The 27,846-nt window shown below is 37.0% G+C and overlaps 2 protein-coding genes across 3 annotated transcripts in view; one reads left to right on the top strand and one right to left on the bottom strand.

Moving 5' to 3' along the window:
• The window catches only part of LOC136828006 (tRNA (guanine(37)-N1)-methyltransferase), an 11,311-nt gene extending 9,067 nt beyond the window's left edge, over window positions 1–2,244 (top strand). The window contains exon 3 of the mRNA XM_067085620.1: window positions 198–2,244. Coding sequence (XP_066941721.1) covers window positions 198–1,785 — 1,588 coding nt within the window. The 3' untranslated portion in view covers window positions 1,786–2,244. The remainder of the gene's footprint in view (window positions 1–197) is intronic.
• On the bottom strand, window positions 2,160–27,846 carry LOC136828007 (centrosomal protein of 19 kDa-like). 2 transcript variants are annotated; one of them, XM_067085622.1, is made up of 4 exons: window positions 27,489–27,846; window positions 21,090–21,288; window positions 9,852–10,013; window positions 2,160–5,614 (listed from the first exon to the last, which is right to left on the bottom strand). In XM_067085622.1, exons 2-4 carry the CDS (start codon window positions 21,276–21,278, stop codon window positions 5,465–5,467), a joined length of 501 nt encoding a protein of 166 aa, XP_066941723.1. In that variant the 5' UTR covers window positions 21,279–21,288; window positions 27,489–27,846; the 3' UTR covers window positions 2,160–5,464. The 2 variants fall into 2 exon arrangements, with proteins under 2 accessions (XP_066941723.1, XP_066941722.1); XM_067085621.1 differs by having other exon boundaries at window positions 27,482–27,819.

The following is a 27,846-nucleotide window of genomic DNA, read 5'->3' as shown; positions in this document are numbered from 1 at the left end:
GGTACAGTATCTATCATATTTTATGAATGTTGTATGGAACTGAGGAAGAATTTACAGTACTTTGTACATCACATGGTGATGCACAAACTTGGAGATGTTTTGGGTTAAAATTGTGCAGCAGTGTAAAGCTGGTGAATTATAGCAATGTTATGCTACATATTTTATAGAAATAATACAAGACATCATCTGTTTTACAGGTATACCCAGAAAGTGCTCCACAAGTTAAGACCTTCCCAAATCTATTCCAGGACTCTGGTTTGGCAACTTAGAGTATTTTTTCCATCGTGTTTTTTACATAAACATCTGAAAGATCCCTTGTGCGAATCTCTCAAGCATATACATACAGCTTTGACAACTAGAAAAAATACAGATTTCATTAGTGAGTATCATTTAAAATACTCCTTTAGGGAGCGTTCGCTTTATCGCAAAATGGATATGAGCCTACTCCTACCACCAGCTAGTGTTCGAGGAATGACTACTTTGGATCGTGAGGCCTTTGTTAAGAAGATCAGTGTTCCTCTTGTTAGAGTTAAAAATGAAAATATCCATGATACCCTTAAATGCTTCAAGAAGTTCATGTTAAAGGTAGAGAAATTAAAACCAGTTCAAACAGATGCAGAAAATCAAGATAAAAAAGTAGTGTTGCTAAATCCTCTATTAGTGAAAAGTGTAGATGACATTAAAGAAGAGTTTGATCTAATTTCTTCACAAGGAGATGCAGATTTTCTTTCAAAAGAAATCACTTTATGTTATGAGAACTGGAGGGCAGATGACATAATTAAATCTGTTTTGCCTGAAAATCAGGAAGGTGCTCAAGCCTACTCTGTGATTGGACACATCATTCATCTTAACCTTCGAGAGCATGTACTACCATACAAGAGACTAATTGGAGAAGTACTCTTGGAAAAGACGCCAAACATAACCCTTGTTGTTAATAAAACAAACATAATTGATTCAACTTACAGAAATTTTGAAATGGAGGTCCTTGCAGGAACTGGAACAACAGATGTAACAGTTAGAGAGAACGGTTGCGCTTTCTCTTTTGACTTTGCTAAAGTCTACTGGAATCCCAGACTGTCTACAGAACATGAGAGAATAGTGAAAAAAATCAAACAGGGTGATATTTTGTATGACATCATGGCCGGTGTAGGGCCGTTTGCTATTCCTGCAGGAAAAAAACAGTGCAAAGTTTCAGCTAATGATTTAAATCCACATTCCTATGAATCCTTAGTTCGTAACTGTTCAAGTAATAAAGTTAGTGAGCGGGTGAAGTGCTACAACCTTGATGGTCATGAATTCATCACGACTATTTTAAAGAAAAGTCTTTTGGAAACCTGGCACGACTCTTACTTTTGTGGAACAATACACATCACAATGAATCTTCCAGCAATGGCAATAGAGTTCTTGCCATCATTCATTGGCCTCTTCTCTGAAGGTGATAATGTACCTGAAAATGCCCTGCTGCCTTTAATTCATGTTTACATGTTTGCACAAGATACCAATAAAGATACAGCAATTGGGATGGTTGCAGAACAGCTAAGGTATATCAAAAGAGATTCTGTCAATGTTTTGAATAATGATTTAACTGACAGTGCAGAAAATGGGAGTCAGGGTCATGATATTGAATTTGGAGGACTTAAAAAGTGTATTGATGAAGTAGTATTCGTTCGTTCTGTGTCTCCAAACAAGCACATGATGAGAGTGAGTTTCCTATTGCAACTCAACATTTTGATTCAGGATTTCAAAATTTCTCATGAACCTCCAAATAAGAAATTTAAGGCATAATTGTTTTTTACAGTCTCATGCTCCAAAGTGTAACATTGATATTATTCAAGCACTGTAATAAAAATTTTTAAAACAACAATTCATCCTTTACAAACGAATATTGGTCTCAGCGTCAGATGTTTTCATGAAATTTAAAATTTTTAGTACTTATTTGCAACCACTTTCTGGGCATGTCATTAAATTGTATTTGGACTTGTGTGTTGAAAAACACTGAGATGTCTGAGGTTGCTTGACACTAAGACACTGTTACTGATATGCAAAAATACAATAGCTACAGTGCCTGAATGTACTGTACAGTACATTACTTGCAAGAACTTATATCCCTGCATATTTGCATACTTTAATAACATAATATTAAAAATAAACAACAGTAATTTTAGAAATGTATAATTTTATTGTAACAAAATGCCTTGAGTAATGTACAGAACTTTGTAAAAATAAAAGTTTGTGTAATTTTAATAGCTGTTTTGTAATTTCTTTTGCTACATAAAACTACATTTCACTCTTGTTCTTAAAAGGCTACAACAGTGCTTCAGCAGTTGAGTAGAGGCTGTTGAATACAGGAACTATGGTGCACTTGTCTTATGCATGTTACAAGTTTAATGGAACTCAAATGTAAGAGATAAGATATTTTAGTATTAAAAATCACAGCATGTTAAAATTTAAAATTGAAATAATTTAAACATTTACTGATAATAATATGACTAGAAATCTGACTATAGGGTACTTTAAAGTTTACATTTAACAAGGGAGAAACCCCCAGATATTCCTCATGTGAAATTCCAAAAACAGAAAGCTTTTCTCAGAAACAAAATTGCCCCATAAGGCTGTAAGATTTACCAAATGCTTGTTTTCAAATAAGGACTGCATTAATAACCAAACCATCAGTACTATATATACAAGTAATATATATAAAGATTTAAATCATAATGATTCACATTTCATGATTTTTCAACAACTGGCTGTTCTTGAATCAAGGAGGAAAATTGGACCAAGAGAAATTTATAGAAGTTGAACATCTAGGTGAGAGGAAATCAAGTTGAATGGATAAGGAATAGTAACAAACAGAAAGCAACAGTTGGGGCTAAAGGGACACTTCAAAGAACCTATAATTGTTTTATGAGATCAATGACTTAGGGTTTGAGGATTTCTTCCTCTATGAGAGATGAAAATTGCGTCAAGGTAAGTTAAAGAGGTTGAACAGTTAGGTGGGTAGACATGAATGTACCTGATGAAGGTCATAACACCAGGAACAGAAGGGTTGCTGCAAAAAAGCCTTTAGTGCTGTCTCCCGTGGGCAACATAAGGTACTGCAAGGAGTATCTCTTGCAAGACGTGGAAGTGCAAGGCATAACAGGCAGTACTTCCTAGAGAATTTACAAATAAGCTGCAATGATTTTCAGTTTTATATTATTGCGCTATATGAATATTCATAAGTTGTGGTGGGTAAACTGTAAAGCCTCTTTTTCGAATATTCATAATGACTTACAGACAGGAAATATGGCAAGACTATCATTTACAGAATGGAAAGAGCTGTCATTAATATCCAAATGTAAATTTTCTGTATCAGTTCTTCTCTACCCCCTTACTTTTAACCAAATATGCAGTGCTTTCAAACTTCCTCTGGGTAAAATTGAATCATGTAAGGTAAAATATTGCTGTGAGGTCGGACTTTTCCAAAAAGATGTGGTTTTGATAAAATTCACAGGTCTGCCCTTATAAAAAATAAAATATGTACCAGACATGAATTAGTCACCATTCCTTGAAAAGTAGTCACCTTGTGAACTGATACATTCCTCCCAGCACTTCCGTCATGCATGGAACACTCCCAGGAAGTGCTGTTTTTTACATGTATCAAGCTCCATCTGTGATTCACATTGGTTCTACACCACAGTATGTGAAAATGACAACCTTGGGGAAGAAGATGAAGAGGAAGTTGCAAGATAACTTTCCACACCCCATTACTTGTTGGATTTGCCTCCACGTCTTCCTCTTTTCAAAGATGAATTTCTAGCTGAAGGCTGCTGTTTTGGCATAGTGAAAATCCAGCACAAATTGCAGATGGCCCTTGACAGGCTCAAAGAATGGGACTTTCTAAGAGTGCTCCAAGCATGGTAGACCATTTCAAAGGGGATGGTGGCCAAATTCAAATCGGGAATAATTTAATTTGTACTAGGCATAGCATCAGGACTTTTTTTTTATCACACTTTACATTCACATGAAGTGATTACCTGGTTTATGCACTTTAATATAAAATAATAAAAACATGTCATTATAAAAAGGACAATCTTGGGTAAATCCCAAATATTTAGTTTCAAAATCCTATCTTTAATAGAATTTAAGTTAAAATACTGTATACTTCATGTTTACATTTAAATAGAGCTTTCAAGTAACTTTCACAATGGATAATTTATAACAGTTGCATTTAAACAAAATAGGAAGAACACTAGAGAAAATAATTAAAATTTACTTGTAAACACATTACGTAATTACAGTATCAGGTATGGTCCATGGAGTAAAGTCACCTTAGGATCAAGTTTTGTATTCAATCATTTCTAGGTTGAATTCTAAGAATATATTACACATATACACAGTGCTTTGTACCTGCACTAGAATATCATTCCACAAACCAAAAATTCCTAACCCCAAAAAAACATCTGCCCACAGGGTTTAGGATGAGATTTTGTGTACCTGCACACATGATAATTAGGCGCACATGGCTCTACTGAAAACAATTCCCAACAAGAAATTCCTATAGCATCTTTGCCAAATAGCTATTCTAGTATACAGGATAGGGACCAAAATTCTTGTACTTAGAAATATGTGAAATACAAAATGTGTCGGCATTAAAAATTTCATTCTAACATAAAAACTAATTTGGTAAATTGTAGAAAAACTTATGATAATTACATGAGTTCTCCTCCTGCTTTCCCTATTGCTTAAGAAAAGCCAGAATCTTTCTAGGTAACAAGAAGTGGTGTTGAGTTTTTGTGTTTAGGTAAATTAAGCAGTAGGTGAGGCAACACACTTTTAAACAAATGAACTCGGTGATATATCTTTCACTCAAGTGAAATAAGTTTTGTAAGGAAATTATTTTGAGACAACCGACTAATTCCTTGTATCTGTAACACAAGTGTTACACTTCAATTAGCATATTTCTCTCAATCTAGCAGGGATGGTAGTGATACACTAAACATCAGTTCATCAAGACACTATGTAATAACAAAACAAACTACTGAGCACCTGAAACCTACTATACAAGAAATCCTGCGAGCTGCATTAAATATTCAAGTGAGGTAAACACAAAAATAAAGCTTCCCAACTAAAGTGGTTTGAAATTACTAAGATTATTCCCACCTTGAATGCAGTGAAAGAAATGTTTATATCTAGCCTAAAATGTCTAATGCGATGTTCATTCCATGTTCACAATTATTAAAAAAAAAATACATACTTCCACTTTGAGCTCTCAGGATTGTTTACCGGTATGTTGACTTTGACCTTAAATAATCTGACATGAAAAAGCTTACCACCACATTTAACAGTCTGAAGTAGTTACTTTCACCTTCAAAGGAGAGAATGAATACACCAACTCTTATATGTGGCCAAGGACATTTTTAGAATGAAGGAATAAAATCTACCAACTGTTTCATAATGTTTTCCTACCAAATGTTCCATAATGTTAAGACCAGAAGTCATCCTCTTGAGATCCTCCAGGAGAGTCCCAGCCAGCTTCTGCTTTATTATCACTGGCAAAATCTATCTGTTTGTCATACTCGTAGTCTGGGTCTCCTGGTTTTACCTGGTTCTTTTCAAAGCTGTTTTCCATAATCTTGAAAAAAAAATATTTCAAGACTTTACACTCTCTTTCAGAGGCTAGGTCCAGATTCATAATTCTATTACATAATTTGACTTTTCAATGGTAAATGCCACAATGAAGACAAAATTGCAATAAAATGAAAATGGTAAATGCTACAATGAAGACAAAATTGCAATAAAATGTATTTCAAAAAATGTGGTAGTACACAAACCACCCTACAATTAATTAGTCACTAATATCCAAAAGTGTAAGAGTATTTTGTTTTTCAATACACAAACCATTGCTTAACAAGAGCTTCCCATGAACTGATTTACAGTTTGTCAAAATACGCAGCTTCAACGGAACTCTCATCATGACGTTCCACTCACTAGCCTTAAATACTGCCAGGCATAAATAAGAATTCTGCCAGGTATAACTTGCATTTCCTGAAGTAGTGAGGCGGAAAAAAAAATTATTCTTTCTCTCATCAATGCAAGTTGTTGTGAGTGAATTATCTAATGTATAATGAATGAAAGTGGCTCCTGAGAAGAGAGAATTTTTAACACAAAAAGTTCAAGATCTGGGTGTGATTGGCTTCAAGAAAAAAAGTTATTTTACAAAACAGGTGAATCACTAATGCAACTCATTAAGCTCTTGAAAATACTGTTTACTGTATTTGATTAAATTTTCAATGTGGACAGATTACCTAAATAGTAAAATCTATTATGATTTTCTTGGGGGAGGGGGGGACATACTTTTAACTGAAAAACAACTTACAATAAAAAAAAAATCAAGCTTTTTTGGCTGGAATTGTGTTTTTAGAAAATTAATTACAATTTAAACTTAAAATTTGCTACTGGTACTGGATATGTTTCCAGTCAAAAGCAAATTGTTTTACATATGCTGTTTAATACTAATATTGTGAGTGAGAATCCAATGCATTACATGTAAGGTAAAATTACTATAGGCATATAACTTGTTGATTAGATTATGAAATTAAGCCTGGTTTCTTTTCAGGACCATTAACTTTTGTAATCACGTATTCTGATGTAACCTTATATAATTTACAATAGTCTAATGTAATATAAAAAAAGGTTTTCCTTCTGGATGACTTATCTCAACAGGCAAGATATAAAGATTCTAGAATGTAGCAAACAAAGAAATTGTGCTATCATGTAGACATGAAAAAGACATTGTCCTATGCAGTTCTTAATAGGTACATAAATATCATGATGACTGTTCTTCCTCTGGATACTACTATGAAACTCTGCAAAGTGAGAGTGAAGTGTTAGTTCTTGATGCAAAGGCTTTAAAAGTGCAAGGGGAAGTTTCTCATTGAAACAGCTTGGTGCAGACAACCAAATGGGATATCTTCCAGCAATGGTCTGAAACATAATTACCATTACTGGGGAAAGAAAACCAACACTTCAAGCAATGTGCAGTAAATATATCCCACTGTTGAATTTCTCAGTTCCAGAGGTCCTTTATTACTCACACCGTTGGACTAAGGAATAGTCTCCCTGAGGATGTTGAGCAACTAGAACTTCAAAAGTAAAAGCAAATATGCAATGCATAACTACCCTGAAACAATTCTGCTTTTATTTAAATAACTTATTTAAATTTTTATCTATTTATTTGTTAATTTGTTAATTTATTTTTTTATTATTAAGAACTGATCTCTTCTTTCTGTATTTCTAATTACCTTTGGTTATTTCTTTCTAATGAACACCATGTTCTTGAATTTCAAGTCAATGGCCCCTGTGGGCTTGTTCCATCTGAGTAAGATTCATCTGATGAATAATAATAATAATAATAATAATAATAATAATAATAATAATAATAATAATAATAATAATAATAATAATAATAAGCCCTCCACTGGAGCCTGTGCAAGAAACACCAGCTAGCTTGCAGTAATACGTGGTACGAACACCAACCTGAGGGAGTGATAGAAAACGATCAGGCAGAGATCCTCTGGGACTATGGCATCAGAACAGATAGAGTGATACATGCCAGTAGACCAGATGTGATGTTGATTGACAAAATCAAGAAGAAAGTATCACCCATTGATGTTGCAATACCACAGGACACCAGAGTAGATGAGAAAGAAAGAGAAAAAATTGATAAGTATCAAGACCTAAAAGTCGAAATAAGGATATGGAATATGCCATTGGAAATTGTACCCATAATCATAGGAACACTAGGCATGATCCCAGGATTCCTGAGAAAGAATCTGGAAAAACTAGATGAAGAAGTGGCTCTGGGACTCATGCAGAAAAGTGTGCTATTAGAAACTGGTCACATAGTGAGAAAAGTGATGGACTCCTAAGGAGGTAGGATGCAACCCGGAACCCCACACTATAAAAACCACCCAGTCGAATAAAAAAAAAAAAAATAATAATAATAATAATAATAATAAAAACAGTATTCGAATTATGGTGGAACAACAGATCCAAAGAATGGCATTACCATCATTTCTAGAGACATGAACATCATTACAAACTACAGTTTTCTGGAAGCACTAGACATTATACTTCTCAAGTGCTGTGAAAAATAAAGCTTGGGGTTCAAGGCATCACTCAGTAAAGTAGTTGGTTTGGTCAAATGGAAAGAATGGATGATACGCTGATGGAAAAGGTGAATAAATTAAAGTGCTGTCTATGCCCAACAAATCAGGAAGTGAGAAACTGCTTGAGATCAGTTAAACTATTCGGAGTCTGACGGGGATGCACTGGGCGGTGACCTCCCACCCCAGTCATAACTGACCTCCAACTACAAGCTTTTTAACAGCAACAACTTGAATATACGCTACTGGAGCTGGAATTACCATGGCTGCTGGCACCAGACTTGCCCTCCAATTGGTTGTTGCTAAAGGATTTAAAGTGTGCTCATTCCAATTACACAGACTCGGAAGAGTACCACATTGTTATTTTTCGTCACTTGCTTGGGTTTGACCTCATAACCAGTTGACAATAACAAAAGTCCCTGATTTATTTCACTTCTGTAGGGCTACCAGCAACTTCACTCCAAATCTGGGGAGTGAAAATAACTGCAACAGACGTAACCCTAAATACTGTGCACTAATATCTTACTTCTTCATCAATAATCATAACACAATTGAAAACTGAGAACAACAAAGGTCCCAACACATTACCTTATGGAACATCAAACAAGGCAGGTCCAAGCTCATTATAAGTACCACCAACAACAAGAACCTGACAGTTATTAAGGTAAATGGAAACACTAAAATCAATTTGCACAAATCTGAACTTTTATATATAGCCAAAGTTGTCTTGGTTGTCACCAGTTATATCTAAAAGGGCATCACATATATTTGCCTAACTGTGTCCTGTATGCAAACCGAGTATGAGATAGTGGGCACTTTCTGATAAATTTCTTATCATCTTCATTCTGTAGGTAAAATCAAACCTTTATACTGCCTTCACGTAATGATGAAAAGAATAAATCATGGAAAAAAACCACTCACAATGCAAGCCAAAAATAGCTAGCCATAGGAAATGGAGGATGATGGGTTCTATTCATTCTCAGGACTTAATTCAGACAGCAACTTGAGATTCTTATGGGTATGGTAGAGAAACTAAGCTCTAAAATAATTCCAACATTTTGATTGTTAAACATTAGTAAAATGTGAGGTTTATCTATAGCATGGACACCTTTATGCTGTTACAGGATTTTCCTAAAAATTGGTTAGAAAATGTCAGTTATACAAAAACAAATTTATTGCTTTCTATATGCATACTAAGTCATGATGGCTACAGTAAAGACATCAAAGTTACAGTACATATTTTTTGGGGGGAAAATAAAAATCCTCTGCATTCATGTGCCTCTCCTGTATAAAAAAAATGTGCCAAAATCTTTGAAGTAAAATGCATGCCATTGCACTTTATTTCTCATGTCATTATCCACGAGTTTTTACAATTTATCTATAGTGTACAGGTACAGTATTCTAAATCCTTAGTGAACAGCAATAAAACTACAGTATAGAACCTTTATTTGTGATTTGCACAGAAAATGCTGGTCAATGTTTTTAAACTTTTTAACTATAAAAAAAGCCCAGTCTTAGAATCAGAATGCTCTCCAACCTAAAGAGACCATTATAAAACTAAATTTTCAGGAAATGCAGAACTTTTGGACTTTTTATTTTGCAGTACTATATAGCATGTATACAACCAAGGTAGTGACGTAAATGGATGGGACTTTTTGCACCAAGGAAATTGTGCAGTCTTTGAAGACAAAAAAAAAAACTTACCTTTTTCTTTTTTGCTAACTCCTCCTCACTCACTTTATTGAGGTCTTCATCTGGATCAACATCATATTCCTTTGTTACTACAGCAACAGCTTCATCAATTGTTTGTCCTTTCTGCACTTCTTGTAGAATTCGAAGCATCTTTTCTACTTTTATCTCAGATACCTTTATAAAAAGATAAAACAATAAAAAAATCTAGGATCTACACATTACCATCTGAAATATTACATTCTTATTACTACAAGCGTGACTACAAAATATACGTTACCATATGTAATTACTGTATAAAATGAGTCGCCCCATACTGTTACATGTTGTGACTTATGGCTGGAAGGCATTGGGAAAATCATATAACAAATGAGGAAGCACCTAAAAAGTGTTTTGGCTATGAAATAAAAGATTAGGAGCACTATTTTTATAGTTGAAGGTTTTGGCCAGAACACTGATTTGACATTCTTAACCCAGGACTGGCTCAAGGGGTTTATTATTTACTCATTAAAATACACTGTATACACAGACAATGTATGTGCATGGGTACTGTATATACATGCCTGTGCACATCTCTAAAAATAAAATGCATCTTACTTGATATGTTACAGCCACTTGAAAACTTTATAAACAGGTAACTAATATTTTAGATTCTGATAAAATTTCTTTTGAAGAGTAACAGAAGCCTGTACTTCTAAGATATGTCACTATCTGTATGCAGGAATTATGATAATCACACAAAATATCTTTTACTATTATGACTGCACTGTAAAGTCACTACCCTATCTATGAATGAGTCATGTTCCAGATGGCCATCTGCAATTTGAATTGTTCGTAAGTTGGTTTTTAACATGTAGTGCATAATTTTTTTTGTTTACATTCCCTAGTTAACTCGGGAGTCATATATTATACTATTTTCACAGCATTTTTAAATCATGCAGTATTATAAAGAATTACTTTGGATGCCAGAAAGGTAAAAAGAAGAAAATAAAATATAGGTTCATGTACCATTCAAAATTTAGTATTTTTTCCATGCTTTGAAAGTTATGAACCTGAAGCGAATTTCACAGGAGTAGCATATGAAATTGGAAGTTCACGAAGTAAACAATGCACACCGCCATCTATTGACAAAAAAAGGATTTTGACAAAGGAAAAATCTATTTCTGGGGAGGGGCCCGTGTCACCCGGTGAAATAATCCATTCAGCACTTATTTCTAGGTAATTCCGTTGCTAGATACCAGAGAAAAGCTAAATGTAAAGCTGGGGTTACTACCCCAGAGCGAACTCAAGAAATGGAGTCGTATATGGTAAAGGGTGAGATTGTCACAATCACGGGACCCTGCCCTATAAAGATTCCCAACGTCAAAAGTCCCAACGAGAGAGGTGTCGATACAAGCCCATGCACTACTTGCGGACTGTACACAAGGCAACACTAGCTGCATTCCATGTTAGCACCCACCCCACTAGAATGATGTTTATCATGGGAGGAGAGAATGAAAAACAGGGTGGGTCACCGGGTGACGGGCCCCTCCCAGAAATAGATTTTTCCTTTGTCAAAATCCTTTTTCTGGATCGGGTCCCGTGTCAGCCGGTGAAATAATAACAGAGAAATAAACATCATTCTTATGTTAATAAAGACTTAAAACAGAGACGCTGAAAACTAGGAGAATTCTACCTTGAACATTAGTAAGGTCCTCTAAATTCATGTAATGAAAATAATGTAAGTGGTCACCGTCTAAGATCATGAGCTTAGGATTGAACCTGAATAGGCTTGTATTAAGAAAATACTTTCTGCCTAATAGCAGACACGATGACAACAGTAACCCCCCCATTTCAAAATGGGCAGTTCTAAGTGTTTTAGAGGGGTTTTAAGTATTTGTGGATTTTAGCTATTCGAGGGGGTGTGTGGTATGCATCCCCCGCGAATACAGGGGGTTCACTGTAGAAGGCAATTCATCTTCCACTGGTTTCAAAATGCACTTAGCATTAGCACTAGATTAATTTTTGTATGGTTTTTTCCAGCTCAGTGGTCTGGTTAAACTATTTTAATAATAATAATAATAATAATTGTCTGTTAGCTTTACATAAACTTTTTGAGCTTCTTAAGTACTATTTTCGTCTAAATATTTTTCACGTCTACTCTCTTTTCAAAACTGATCTACTTTTGAACTCTTTCCCCAAACCTTGAGAATAGGTTTAAAGAAAGCAATAAGCTTTATGTGCGTTTATGTATGTGTGTGTCTCTCTCTCTTGGGTTATACTCTGCACGAAAATTTTGTGAGTGCCTAGTTGAGAATATGGCAATGATTTTTATGGAACTTAGTGTGCAGAATTTGATTACATGGCAATCTTACACCTTTCATTAATTAGATAATGGACAAATACTATTTAAAGTAAAATACATCTCCATCAATCTCTTTTGCCCGTAAAAATATGGACCTTAAGAGGGGAGTATATTTTTAGAGTGAGAATATATTTTCACTACTGGTCACTAACCTCAGGGTGCATATATAGAATCTTTCATAATTCTGACCACCCTCTTTTTGTTTAGATCTTCCAAGACTGTACCATCCACCACATCAAACTGAATGGAATTCTATCAGTCTTGCTTTTTCTTTTGTGAGATTCAATTTTACACAGTTTTCTAGAAGTTTTACTCTAACTGTGACCAAATTATAGAATGATCTTCCTTGTCATGTAGTTTTGTTGGAACTCATAAGCTTAAATTGGGTAGAAATGCTATTTTTCTACTGAGCAAGCTCACATTTCATAGCTTAATTGTTTTATCTAATTTCTTTATTTTTCTGAAATAGTACATTTATACACGCTTGTTTTTCCTATTGGACTCCTGAGCTTATAACATTCTGCTTTTCCAACTGGGCTGATATAGTATATAAAAACCTAACAAGTCTATGGCTTCATCTAGCACCTTTGTCATTTTCTGGACCTCCCTACAGGTCTTTGTCCTGCCACTTCCATATTTAACTGCAACCATTTTTACTTTGTATAAAAAAATGTGGAACAAAAACCAATAAAACCGATAAAAATAAATCTCCACTGATAATGTTGGTAATTTTCAACCCCTAATCTCTTCTCATCATCTCAAAACAACCTTAATCTTTGAGATCTCAATCTTTAGTCTAGCCTTTTGATTCCACACCTCTCTACCAATTCCTTAATTGTAATATGATCTTCCCACTGTATTCCAGCCATTAATCTTAACACTTTATGGTTGCACCTATTCAAAAATTCCTCCAATCTTCTTGCAACTCCCCATGTTTCTTCTCAAAAAGAAGTAAAAGCCTTATGTACCCACTGTAAGACTTTGCTCACTTCACTACTGTAATATGTTATTTTCATGATAAAATTAAGTTTTATATATACTTACCAAGTAATTACATAGCTATAGTTTCAACTCACATGGCAGCCTTATTTGAAATATTGTGGTAGCACTTTGATAGTTTAGTGTAGGTGACAAGCCCCACCCACTAACGGGAGTACTGGAAATGACTTAGCAGAAAAGCTCATTCTGTTTGTGCCTTATGTCCATGAGAGGGGAGGAGGGCGGGCTACGATTCTCTAATTACTTGTTAAGTATATATATGAAACTTAATTTTATCATGAAAATAACATTTCCACATAAGTAACTTACCAAAGTAATTACATAGCTGAATCCCACATTGATAGGAGGTGGGATACATGGATATAATTCTACTCATAAACATTAATAGTAATGAATTTGAAGTACAAAAAGTTTGCTTGCATTGAAACAATGCTAGTTGTTTCCTTACCTGGTAAGAGAGCTACCGCAGGTGAAAACCACCTATGGATGGTGCTCATCTTCAGCTGCAGTGGCGTGGCTGTTGAGCCATGGGTCACCTCTACTTAGGTGGGAGCTTTGCAGCGGAGGATAGGCCTGATTGCTAGAAAAGCATACACAAGTGCCCTTGCCCCGGGAGCAGTACCAATATAAAAAAAAAAACCAGACAATGCTTTCACCTACACTGAAAACAACAGGATCCATCCACTGAGACTGGAGGGTACTCCAGGTACAATGTACCCCCTGGCTCCTGAAAATTTGACACCTTACTTCAAGGTGAAGAGATAGTAGAAAAAAAGAGATTCCTATGCTTCTTCCCCCAATACCATACCGGCCACTGGAAATGACCCCAAGGTACTGCAATTTTCAAACACTTTTTCAACTTCTTTCAAATAGTGAGATGTGAAGATTGGTTCACACTTCCAGTACGTCGCCTGCAGAATGGCAGTCAGGGACATATGTGCCTGAAAGCTAATAAGGTAGAAACTGCCCTGACGTCAAAATGTCCTTCTTAATCTGAGAGTGCACCTCAGAAATTACGTCTCTGACAAAGAAGGACAATGCATTCTTAGTCAGAGGGAGTGACAAGGTCTTGACAGAGCACCAGAGGTTACTGGATAGTCCTCTGATCTTCTCAGTCCTGCTCAGGTAATAACTTAAAAGCCCTAGCAGGACAAAGAACTCTTTCTGCTTCTTCAGAGCCAATATCCGTTAAGGACTTAATGGAGAAAGAACAGGGGGCCAGGGCTTGGAAGGGTTCTTGTTCTTGGCAAAAATCCAAGGGTAAAGTAGCAAACTGCATCTCCTTGTGAAAAAACTTACCCTTTATTGATGGCTTGGAACTCACTAAAATGTTAGCAGTAGCCAAGGCCAAGAGGAAGAGAGTCTTTCGAGTGAGATTTCTCCGAGAAAAGGAAATAAGGAGTTCAAAAGAGGGACCTGTTAGCCACTTCAACACTACACCCATTAAGATCTGGGACTGACGCAAAATTCAGGACCCCTGTGTTTAAACACTGGGCTAAACACAACTCGATACCCCTTAATGGTGGAGGACGAGAGATTACTAGATCTCCTCGGGTAAAGAAGGAAATCCGCAATTGGGTCACCGGCATCTCATAAGAGATGTTGAGTCTCAGTCACCAGCTTCAGATTCCTTAGCCTGGAATACGTGGGTAGGAAATCGACACCTGCATCTTGTAATAGCCTCCTGCAGCACACCTTGAAAACCTTTACACTCTGACAAGCTTCCGGACAGTCTGAAGCCTGTCAAGGCAGGAGCAGACAACCCGTTGGTGTCTCTCAAAGTGAGATTGTCTGAGTAGACATGGGTTTTGGGGAGGGAGTCTCCGAAAGTCCACCCACAATCATAGCAGGTCTGGGAACCATCTTTCATGGGCCAGAATGGGGCTATGAGAGTCATCGTAATGTTGCGATGATCCCAAGACTTGTTCAGCACTTCCCTGACCATGCTCAAGAGGACCAAGTAGGACCAATCTAGCAGGGTGGCATCTGTTGCCCATGCTAAAGTGTTCAGGGCTGGAAAAAAAAAAAAAGAGGAAAGTGATGGTTCCTTGAAGGTGGCAAACAGGTCCAACGTCAGCCTGCCCCACAGTTTCGCAGATGCCGATAGACTAGGGGATCCAAGATCTACTCGGTGGGAAGGACCTGCTTTCGACAGCTCAGATCGTCCACCAGAATATTTAGTTTCCCCTGAAAAAATCGAGTGACTAGACTCACTCGATTTGATCTGTCTACAGTAGAAGGTCTCTAGCTGTCTGGTAGAGAAAAAATGAGTGCCACCTTGCTTTTGTATGTACGTTAGGGCTGTTGTATTATCTAAATGGACTACCACTGAAGCCCTAAGAGAATTGCTTTCAGCTCTCTGATGTTAATGTGAAGGTTCTGTTCTTCCCGCGACCACATCCCGGAAACTTCCTAACCTAGAATCAAGGAGTCTGAATAGAGGTGTAGGTCTGGGCTCAGAAGATGAAGGGCTTTCCTTCTAAAGTCTACATTTGGACTGCCACCAATATCCGCCCAACTTGAACTCTAGGTTTATAGGAAATGTGTAGGTGTCCGGCTGTGTTTCCCTGTCTCAGTTGGCCTTGAGGTAGAACTGCCAAACTCTGGTATGAAGTTTGCCTAACTTGATGAATGTCTTGATTGATAACAGAGTCCCCAGTAGGCTCATCCACTGAAGGGCTGAGCAAGATGAAAGGGCAAGACACTTGTGGACTGTCTGAAGACAGCTGGTGATTCTCTTGGGAGATGGAAAAGGGAGAAAAGCCCGAGAGTTGAGACTTATCCCCACACAGAGGAACTCTTGCGACAGGGCCAACTGGGACTTCTGAAGGTAGATGATAATTCCCAGTTCCTGAGAGTGATGTTCAAGTTCTTCGTGTATTTTTTCCTCGGAGACGGAAAAAACAAGTTGTCCAGATACAGACTGACATTTATCCCTATAAAAGGAAGTCATTTGTTAGAGGAGCGAGGACTCAAGTGGACACTAGAGGTGCCATAGAGAGGCCAAAGCAAAGAGCCCGAAACTGGAAGATTTTAGCTGGTGCCAGGTGCTTGAGAACTGGCACCAGGTGCTTGGGTGGTGCCAGGCACTCGGGCGGCACCAGGCACTCCAAGAGCAGACAGGCGTTTAGACACTGACATAGGGTGCCTGAGAGCTGGAAGACGAACCTTAGATACTTCCTGGAGTCCGGATGGATGGGGAAGCGAAAGTATGTGTCCTGCATATCCAAGGTTATCATCCAATCGCCCTTGTGAATGGATGAAAGGACTGACTGGTTCATCTCCATCTGAACTTCGTCTTCAGACGAAGGGATTGAGGGCCCTTATGTTATGGACTGGTCTCCAAACCCCAAAGATTTGGGGACCACAAACAGATGGAAGTACAGTGGAAGCCTTCTGAGTTGATGTCCTCGACTTCTATGGCTCTCTTTCAAAGGAGAGAGGAGACCTCCTCCAAAAGGGATGAATGTTTTTCCGAGCCTCTTGAGAAGGCCGTCAAAACGATGAAGAACGGGCTAAAGGGGGCTCTTCAAGAACAGAATGGAGTAGTCCTCCCTCAGAACTTTGACAATCCACTGTTCTGTCCCTCTAATACTCTACTTGTCCCAAAACTTGAGAAGACTGGCTTCCACATGTGCACGTGGGACTTCTTCCTCATTTCTGGGCAAGGGCTTGAGCTCCTCCAGATAGAACTGGCCACAAAGCAGACATTGGAATGGGTCCTAGACTGGACTTGGGCTTACTCCCACAAAAGGGATGTAGCTGGAGAGGAGAGACCATCTTAGGAACAAATGCGGACAAATCCTTGGGGCATTTGGAAGAATGTACCAGAAGTCAACTTCTATTGGAGGTCCCACTTCTGGGCCTGGGTGACTCTTTTAGTGGTGCTCCCTTTTAGTGGAAAGGGAGCACCATAAATCTCTTTTCTTCAAAACCCCCAAAGAGAAAAGAGCCACAAGCTCAAGAGAGCCATCTTTGATGGTCTTGTCTGCACGAGAAAGAACTCCTAGCCAGTCCCAGGTGAAGTCTGCATCTAAAACACGCCATCATTAATCTTCTTGGCTAACATTCTCAATATCCAGTCCATGAAACTGAAAGCTTCAAGCAACTCCAAGAGGTTTTTGACAAGGAGGTCAATTTCTGCCAATGAAATACATAATTTTCACCGATGAAAACACCGAGCGTCAGGAAGAAGGAACTTCCCTGGTGGTGTAGGAAAGAAAAATGCTATGGATTAAGCACAAGGGAGGAGAGACGAAAGAAGCCTTACCTTGCTCCCTCTTAGGAGACAACCAAACTTCAATCTCCCTGAGTGCCTTCCTAGAAGACGAGGAAAGCACCACTGTGGGGAGCCTAGGTCTGTCATCTGGAATGGCTCCTCATCAGGAAGGTCGAGGTAGGCGAGACCAGGGCTAGCTAGAGCAAAAAAAGGGTATGAGAGCTCGCCCACAAATATTGAAGGAGAGCTGCAGAGGCTAGGAGACCCACGGTTGAAAAATGGGAGCTTGGCGCTCCGAGCAGATGATACTGAAGAGTTGGCGCTGGGAGCTCGGGAGCTGATGCCTGGAGCTTGGGAGCTGGCACTCGGAAGCGGGCACCGGGCGCATGGCAACTAGTTGCAAGTGCTCAGGAGCTGGTGCCGGGTGTTCAGAAACTGGCAGCGGATGCTCAGTAGCTGGTGTCAGATACTCGTGAGGAGATGGGAGCTTGAACAAAGACAACGGGCACCTGAGAGGGAACACTAGGTGCTTGGAAGCCAAATACTGGCACCCAACAGAAGTATGCTCAAGTGAAAAATACTCCAGATGTCCCATGCACTGCCGGAAGGTTGAGGACTGTGCCCAGCTCCTTAAACCACTAACTGGGCAGAGGGCTAATAGCAGGAAAAAAGCAGGAAGGGGGGAAGAAAGAATAACAGGGTTATCTTCTAATCTAGGCTTAGCTATTAGAAGCACATTTCTCGGCGTTAGAGGCTGCATTCTTCTTCCTATCACTAGCTTCTATAGGTGAGATTTAAGTACCTTCCACTTAAGCTCACTTGGCACTGGGAGCTCGAGAGCGGGTGCTGAGCGCTCAGGAGCTGGCGCCGGTGCTTGAGAGCGGGTGCTGACTGCTTGGGAGCGGGCACCGAGCCCTCGGAAGCTGGCACCAGGTGCTCTGGCAATCATTACATTCAGCACCAGTTCCTCCTTACTATATTATTGCACCCTATACTTAATGCAGAATATGTCTCCTTACTACAAGGGGCATATGAAGATTTGATCAATCTGTTTGCAACCTTCGCTACAGTAGCGAGAACTAAATGAACTTGAATCAGATGGAATACAGTAAACGCCCCCGTATTCGCGGGGATGTGTTCCAGACCCCCACCCCACCCCCACAAATAGTTAAAATCAGCAAATACTTGATAACCCCCCCTCTGAAAATCCTTATAACTACCTATCTTGAAAGTTCAAATACCAAATGTATACTAAAACTATCATCCTACATCAAATATACCTTAAATTATTATCCTATTACTATATTAATCTTTGAAATTATATTATTAATATAATTTCAAAGTCATCTTAAACATTAGTACCCTTAAAAATATATACATACGTATTTCTAAGCCTTCCAGTGAAAGCAGAGAGAAAGAGAGTTACCACTACAACTTATATTCAACAAGCCTGACTGAGGCGAAAGAAAGAAAGAAAGAAAGAGAGAGAGAGAGAGAGAGTTTAGTTTATCTCTTTAATCTCTCTGACAACAAAATAATTTATATGTTTGTTTTTGTATTCCAAAGATGTATTACCTTTACTTGAGACCAAAACAGCCAACAATTTTTAAAAGCCCACACAAGAAGATGGTACACAACTTAGAGATGGCAGCCACGAGATGAAAAAAAATACATCCAAAATCAGTATCTGACACACTGGGATCACGTGCTAGAAAATGGAAAAAGGCTGAACTAAGTATCTATGTATCAATCTATCAGTGTGGGAGCATTCTACCCTTTTACGGGGTTTTGATAAGGAGAGATCTTGAGATATTTCCGTGGTAGAGAATAACTCACCCTTCATTACATCTTCTAAAAGATTGAAATCCACAGCTTTCTGAAAGCTCTTTCTCTGGTATATCTAGCATTGTTATACCCAATTATGTCAAACTTTCAAGCTGAACGGGACTGGACTCAGAAATTGACATTTACCCTTCCCCTCTCCTTTCTCAAGTCAGCCTAAAAAGACTGGGAATCACTATTACTACACAAATGCATGGAAAATATTATATATATTACTGTATTACTATTATTATTATTATTATTTAATCTTACTAATCTTATTAATATTTGAAAATTAGTACTTATTAGGTAAATCATTTATTTATCATACAAAACGAACATACGTACATAATACATGTCAGAAAAATTCCCTCATCTAAATATGAGAGAGAGAGAGAGAGAGAGAGAGAGAGAGAGAGAGAGAGAGAGAGAGAGAGAGAGAGATTATTATAATGTCATCCTGAAACACTTATATATCATTTTAATATAATTTCAATATTACTTTAATATAATTTTAATATTTCAATAGTATCAATTCTGAGCATCTATATTCGCTTTAATGGAGGGGAAAAAACAGTTTCTCTCTCTCTCTCTCTTTGAGTTACTCTTTGAGTTGCGTATTATTTAATCTTACAGTGTTATATTATTATTATTATTATTATTATTATTATTAATATTATTATTATTATTTGAACATTAGTAAATAATTTTTTTATAATACAAAATTGTATTTAGTCATGAAAATAACAACAAAATACACTTATCAGTGAATATTTCTTAGCGATAAAGCTGCGAAATGCCGACTATTTCATCAATACAGTAATTAGAGATATGTTCCACAGAAAATCCCGCGAATCATGAGAACGCAAACACAGGGGGTTTACTGTAACAACAAAAACTGGAAAACTGATCCTGAAAGCTATCAAAGCTTGAAGGTTACTCAAAATAAGCAATAATACTTCCCGAAATCCAGCCACACAACCGAAAATCAGTAAATGAAAGCTGCAGCAAACCCCTGATGTCACTCGAGAGCCAGCAGAAACAGAATGAGGTTTTCTGCTAAGTCGTTTCCAGTACTCCTGTTAGTGGGCTAAATTATCGAAGTGCTACCACAATTTTTAAAATAAAGGCTGCCGCACGAGTTGAAACTATAGCAACGTAATTGCTTGGTAAGTTGCTTACATGAAATGGATCATTATTTATAAGTAGCCTAGTCTTTCCACTTCATCCATGCTGCAATTGCTGCCTTTCATTCTGCTATCTCATACTCCTGCTTCACAGTGCAGTATATGGCCAAGGTAGCTGAAACAATATACATAAATACAATATTTCAAGTTCAAAGAAAATTCCAAAATATCTACATTCACGTTCCATGATATTTTCATTCTGAAATATTCCAAATTCCATGATTACAAATTCTGAGATAAAAGTTCTTATTTTTACTTTCAACCATCTACGAAGTTAAGGTCATTTATGGAAAAACAAATAATGGCCAGCACACAATCAATAACCACAAGTATCAAGAGATGCCACAGAGGGAATGGAAAACACCTCCAAAAGTTCAAATTTCAACTCGTGCTTCTTTAATGTGAAACATTACACTCTAACAGTGAAATTATCAATGGAAGCCTGTAAGCTAATGAGATCTCCCAAAAAAATTTTTCACATCCTAACAAACACTCCCACGGAGCAACTGTACCTCAAGATGACTACCCAAGTAGGTTTCATCCTTGCCAATCATTAGCGATAAGATATCTGTAAAGTAATTGTTTGTATTTACAAAAAAATATACCCATTTTCTAAGTAGAGTAGAAGGTTGTTACATTGTTATGCAATATTATGAATTTTTGGATATAGGGAGAGTACTCACCTTTTCCAAATGTTTATTATGCCTCTTCTTAAGTTCAGTCACAACAGTGTTCACAGATCCAAATTTGTTCAAAAATCTAATGGGCATGGTACGCTGTCGCTCTTTCCCATTATTGTTCCGGTACACCAAGGTCAGTGCTGGTGGCTGTGTCAACACTCCTAACTTCATTGGGATAAATTCCTCTCCCATTATGTTCCAACTGGAAGATTATGAAAGGAAACAGATAACAATGGCGGGTCTTGGCAATTTTTAAAGATAATTAGTGGAACAAGCTGGCAAAGGATAGTATAATACCTGTAGAGTGGCCTATATGGTACACAGTGCTGTACTGTGTTTTGAGTTTTGTGTTATATCTAGGCACTGTGTCACTGAACTAGTTTAAAGGTTTACAGCAACTGCAAAAGAAAATGAATGACTTAAGTTATTGGATAACAGCTGAAAGTCCAAAGACACTGAAAAATACAAAACACATCTGTTGTGATGGCATACTACAGTATACAGTATTGCTATGAACAACATATTCCCTAAACAGTTGCACATTTAAAAAATCTCTTCCCATGTCTTCTGCAGAAAATGGGAAATGTATATACAGGTCGAACATCACTAATCTGGCAACACTGGGATCTGCAGGATGCCAGATTTGCAATTTTGCCGGATTACAGACTGATTAGATTAGAATACATTTAACCACCTCATCCTACCTTTAACATCCCCTGTAAATCAGTACAAGTTGGTTAATAAGGAAAAACGAAACATTAAATGAAAATCAACAAAATTTTACTGAAGCACGGGGAAGCTTAATGGTAAAGGTAATTCTGTTGACTCACAAAAAAGTGAGTAGGGTATGCAAGAACACTCAAACTCATCTGCTGGTGTTGGAGAACTTCCTACAGCTTATTTTGGTTCGTGGTGTTAAGCATGTGATTTTTTAAATGATATTTTATGCTATTCTCATTTATTTTTTACTGTGTTTTCTGATTTCTATTTTTACAACCCAAAAGATAACCACAATCATGTGTGTAGGATATGTATGAATGCACAAACTCATTCACTAGTGCTGGAAAACTTGCACCAGCTTGTTTTGGTTAGTGTTGCTGCAATCATGATTTTCTATTTGCAGTATATTTTATACTACTATTCTTATTTACCATATTTTCTAATTTTTTTTTTTAACAACCCTAAAGATAAACACAATCATATGTGTAGGGAATATACGATTGCACAAACTCATTCACTGGTGTCAGAGAACTTCTTACAGCTTGTTTTGGTTTGTATTGTTACACTTACAATTTTTTTAAATTTATATTTTACACTATAATCATTTATATTGTTACTGTATTTTCTCATTTTTAATTTTTAAAACCTAAAAGATAAATACAATCATATATGCAGGGTACGTACAAATGTACAAACTCATTCACCGGCATTGGAGAACTTGCTACAGCTTGTTTTGAGTCATGTTGTTATGCTTCTGGTTTCTTTATATTTTACAATATTTTCATTTATATTTTTACTGTATTTTCTCATTTTTTAAAATTTTACAACCAAGAAGATAAACGCAATCGTGTGCGTAGGGTATGGACAAACGCCCAAACTCATTCGCTGGCTTCAGAGAAATTGCTACAGCTTGTTTTGGTTTGTGTTGCTACACTTATGATTTTTATAATTTATTGCAGGCAGTCCCCGGTTTACGACGGGTCCGGCTTATGACGTTCTGAGGTTACGATGCTTTTCAAATATATTCATCAGAAATTATTTCCCGGTTTACGACGCATGTTCCGGGGTTGCGATGAGTTGTACACCGATCCGACGGAGGAAATATGGCTCCAAAACGGCAGAATAATAAAAATTTGGAGATTTTTTGATGAAAAACTCAATAAAAATGCAGTTTACATCGTTTTCAATACACCCAAAGCATTAAAAGTAAGGTTTTCTTAGGATTTTTTACGATTTTTCGGTTTACAACGATTTTCAGTTTATGACACTGTGTAAAAACGGAACCCCTGTCGTAAATCGGGGACTGCCTGTATTCTTATTTATATTTTAACTGTATTTTCTCATTTCTTATTTTTAGTGGCCAAAAGATAAAGGCAATCATGTGCGTAGGGTACTTATGAAAGCACACTCATTTTCTAGCATCAGAGAACTTGCTACAGCTAGTTCATGTTGTTATGCTTATGGTTTTTTTAATTTATACTTTGTACTATTCTCATTTATATTTTTATTGTATTTTCTCATTTTTAAATTTTTATAACTCAAAAGATAAACGCAATCGTACGCATAGGGTACATATGAATGCACAAATTCATTTGCTGGCATAGGAGAACTTGCTACTACGGCCTGTTTTGTTTTGTGTTATGCTTTTGATTTTCTTATTGATATGTTACGCTATTCTCAATTATATTTTTACTGCATTCTTTTCATTTTTCTTGCAACCCAAAAGATAAACGCAATAGTGTTCTTAGGTACTACATACGAACACAAGTAGTGCCAACCAACAGTAGCAGCCGGTTGATGTGGTGACCTGAGGAATTTGAAATTGCGCTAGCCAAAATTAGAGCTGGATCAGTGATTGAACTGGACTAATGACTGCCAGATTAGTGATGGTCGACCTGTTCGGTACTTCTTGAGCACTGAGTAAAAAAAAAATTAACCTCACCCAAAAATATAAACAACAGCAATAGAATGGACATACCTTACCCCACAAGTGGCTCCTGTTGACACTTGGCTTGTCAAATAAAAGAGCTGCCCAAATTTATTCTAACTTTCAAAGAACACAAAACCATCCTCAAAAGCTTATGCTGACTGTAAGTAATAAGAGTTAATGTATGATACTGTTCTTTAATTTCCCACTAATGAGGAATTCACTAGAGTACCAGATATGGTCAAGTGATGGTCCTTTTGGACGTGTTCCATGGTGAATATGAAGGGCAAGTGAATGATTAAAGCATAACCTGGCACCATCATTTTTTATTTGATGATGTTCCCTTACTCATTGGATTTTGCTTCAAAAGTATCAGCCACTTGCGGTAGATACATTAAAGATGAGTGCTTTTCCAGATGAAGCTCTCAGAAGCTATCAGACTCTAACTGTCATCACAACATTACTGGCAAACTAAAGTGAATTACCATGACTGTTCCTTCAAGCTGTAACTCCCAAGCTTAAGGTAAAGATTATGTTAAGTTGTGTGTGTGTGTTAAAACCCAGTGTGCACGGTTAGGTTCACAGGCATGTCTGTACTTCACTTTTATGATTTATGGCATTGTGCAACCCTCTAATTACCCTTGCTACCTCTTTTTACTTTATAATACTGTATATGCTTTGATATAGATTGTGATTATAGACATGAACCATGCACTGAATTTGTCTGCTGGCTCATGTTGCACTTTATACATTTTAGGCCATTCCCTTTGGTGCTATTCACTTGTGTTTTGCTTCCCCAATCCTAAAAACTATGGTTTCTCCCTGGGCTGCCCCTATAAGTGTTTGGAAATTAAAAAATGAGTGGTTTGTCCCAACAATAGTGGTCAGAAAACCATTAAATATAACATAAGCAGTCAGAAAAAATTGTGGTTCACATAGTTGTGAGGAACTGAAGTACTGTATCATATATTTACTGCGATAAACAAATGTACATAACCATTAAGGAGAGAGTTCACAGGACAAATTTAAAGCTTGCAACCCAGTCAGATACAATGCTACACCCTAAGATAAGTTAGACAAGGTTAAGGGGAATCCAGATGGGGTATACAAATCAAATACCCAAGTCAGGTAGGAAAAAGGGCACAGGTCCTATGGTAAGGTAGGTTAGGATGCCTCCCTATCAATTACAATAAAACTTCATAAGCACATACAACTGTGTTTTTCAGAAGAATATTTTTCCTGTTACTTCCTTAGTATTTTGAATAAATCTGGTCTTTACTTTGTTGGCAAGCCACTTGTTTCTGTATTTTACTAATCTCTTTTCTACACAAAATTCTACAAACTAAGCCTACAGACACTCAGCATAAATTCAATACAAAAATTGTTAAAATAAACAAGAAAAACTTTAGAAAATCATACTCCAAAAATAAAAAATCCTAACCAAACCTATGGCACCTGGTATTACCTCACTGGCCTGGACTTCACCTTGGCCTAACCTGATCTTGCGTGCTGTAAATAGGCCTAGACCTAATACTGATATCCAAAAATGCTTCCCAGTGATTTTCACTGATAAATTCACAAATATATTGCTAAATAATAATCTGCAAAGATAATAACAAGAGCTTCTTAAAATGTTCTTAAATATATATTTACAAGAATTCTTGTGAGTACTAATGAAATTTACACAGAAACATCACTGACTACCCATTCTCTGGCATTCGCTATGTAGCCATCATTGGCTAACCTTTGTGGTTTGTTATTCTTTTTCCAAAGCAAATCTAAAGGGTAAGGGAATAGTAAGTATTTAATGATAAAATGTCATGGCTTACTTTATTTTCTAAGTCAATTGTTATTGTTTTGAAGGTGTTTTTTCCAAACTCTGGACACTAGGAGATGATAATCCTTGTAATACATGTGCTATTCATGAGTGTTTATAGGAGTTTAATTTTTTCTTACAGGTAGGTAATAATCAACTTATCATTTTTGACTAATTAAAACTTTCATAAAGTCTTATGCTCCAGCACTGTTTTCGGATGTTTTGACTCCTCCCAGTTTTCATGGTAGTTTCTTCAATTTAACATTATCTGCCATTGTGTAAGAAGCATTGATGGTGATGTAAAGAGATTTATTCTATAATATGGATGATATAAAAAGACTTTGACTCCTTTTCACTGACAAATGCCTCTCTTCCATAAAAACAAACACTGCCTGAAAGAGTCAATTAGAGTAATAGGATTGAGAATGGGCCATGAGGACATTGTGCCCTGTAAGTATGAACCTTCCAAACTCAAGCTAAGGAATATGTTCCATGCAATGGTAAGGGGGAAGACATGGGGTGCCTCTTGCCATTTATGACCCAGCATGCAAGGGTTGGTTAAAATATACTTGTTTCAATTTTATGACTTATAGTGTTCTAAGGCAGGTTAGGATGAGGGTTAACTAGGTAAATTCCTTGTACTTTACTCAATAACTTTCGAGGTGCTCTAGGTCAGGTCAGGTTGGGGGGGCACCTCAACCATGTAAGGAGCTGATATTTTCAGTTAGGTTATGCTTTATAAATTTTTTGGTGATTGATACCGTTAATATTCATGGCCTACATATTTTTTTCTGCTTATTCATTTCATAACATTGTGATTGGTGCACTGCATTTTATTTTTGGCTTTCCCCTGTCAAAACACCAGTTTCCCACTGGAATCTTCCATTTTTGTTGGTTAAAAATGCATAATGAACTAAATAACCAGTCAGAAGAACATATGGTTCGAGTAACTGGCTAAAAATTAAAATAAACACATAATATTACTCCAAAGTTAATAGCCTTGAGTGTCATCATTAGGCTACCCCTGCAAGTTGTATGAAACAACCCTTACACATAATCTATAGTCAGTCACACACTCTAAGATTGCTATGGTAGGGTAAACAAGGAATTAATGTATTAACAAACATTTCAGTGTTATGATAAAAGCATCAGCTTAGTAGAGCCAACTCACGTGAAAGTTTTCTAAAGTAGCCTATTGCATAAGTTTAAAACTGACATTAAAAACATATCTGACTTTGGATATTTTCATTGGAAACACAACTTTATCATAAAAACAAAATGATGTGGCATAATATTTGATCACTGCTGCCAAACCTCAGTTACTGCAAAACGTGGTCAGCATAACGCATTCAGAAGGTCAGTGGTCACTTTACTGACTTAATCTTAAACCAACCATCTACCTGAAGTACATTTGTGCTCAAGATGCTATTATGATTATGGTAGAACAGTGCAGAAAGCCAAAGCACCCTCCTCCCAACACCTCTATCTCATGCCAAATAAATAGTTCAAAACAATTTAAATTATTTAATTCTAGAGAAGCAACTAAGAGTCCCTGTAATTAATGCTGCAAGGGCTATTGCAAACAGCATAAATGACAAAACTTTCAGAAATGTCTAGTCACTGATTTCGCAGATGTGAAAAAAGGGAACTTAAAACATGCAATAAACAACAACCAAACGGGAAATAGATATTGCTAAGGTACACTTAACTTTAACTTATTGCTTGAAAAATATTCCTGAACACATCCACAGAGCCTAGAACTTGCATTTTTGTGCAGTCATACACAATAATATTATTCTTTCTGATAGAAGGAATGATTCAAATGGTTAAACAGACCTGGGCTAGGCTAACTGCTGTTTTTCTACCTGGCCACACATTAAGGATCTTAGTGTTTGATGGACTAGGCTAAGCAAGGCTAGGCTAAGCACTTACGTCATACCTTATTACTGTGGCCTCGTCCTTAACGCACGTCAAGTCTACGGTAGGTTATCTATCCTTTCAACCCATTTCCTGATCTTGACAGAATTCTCGGTAGCCAAATTCATTCACAGGTATTTCTGTTAGACTATACTTGTGTAGATAAATACCATTACTTGATCTGGAATTCAGTCTTCAGCTGCAGCCTGTCTTTCTTCGAAGAAAGATATTTATTAAATAAGCCATTTAGCAACAATTCAGTGACTTTTTTGTTACTGGTAATAAAAAATTCGTCACATTACAGATAAAACCTTATGTTTCCTTTTGGTAAAAGGTAAAGCACACATCTTTACGAACGCAGATGTAAACATTGCCCTTCT

Source organism: Macrobrachium rosenbergii, chromosome 42, assembly GCF_040412425.1.
Source record: "Macrobrachium rosenbergii isolate ZJJX-2024 chromosome 42, ASM4041242v1, whole genome shotgun sequence".
NCBI classification, from domain to species: Eukaryota; Metazoa; Arthropoda; class Malacostraca; order Decapoda; family Palaemonidae; genus Macrobrachium; species Macrobrachium rosenbergii.
Note: the sequence above shows the minus strand (reverse complement) of the source record. Positions and strands in the feature narration are given on the sequence as shown.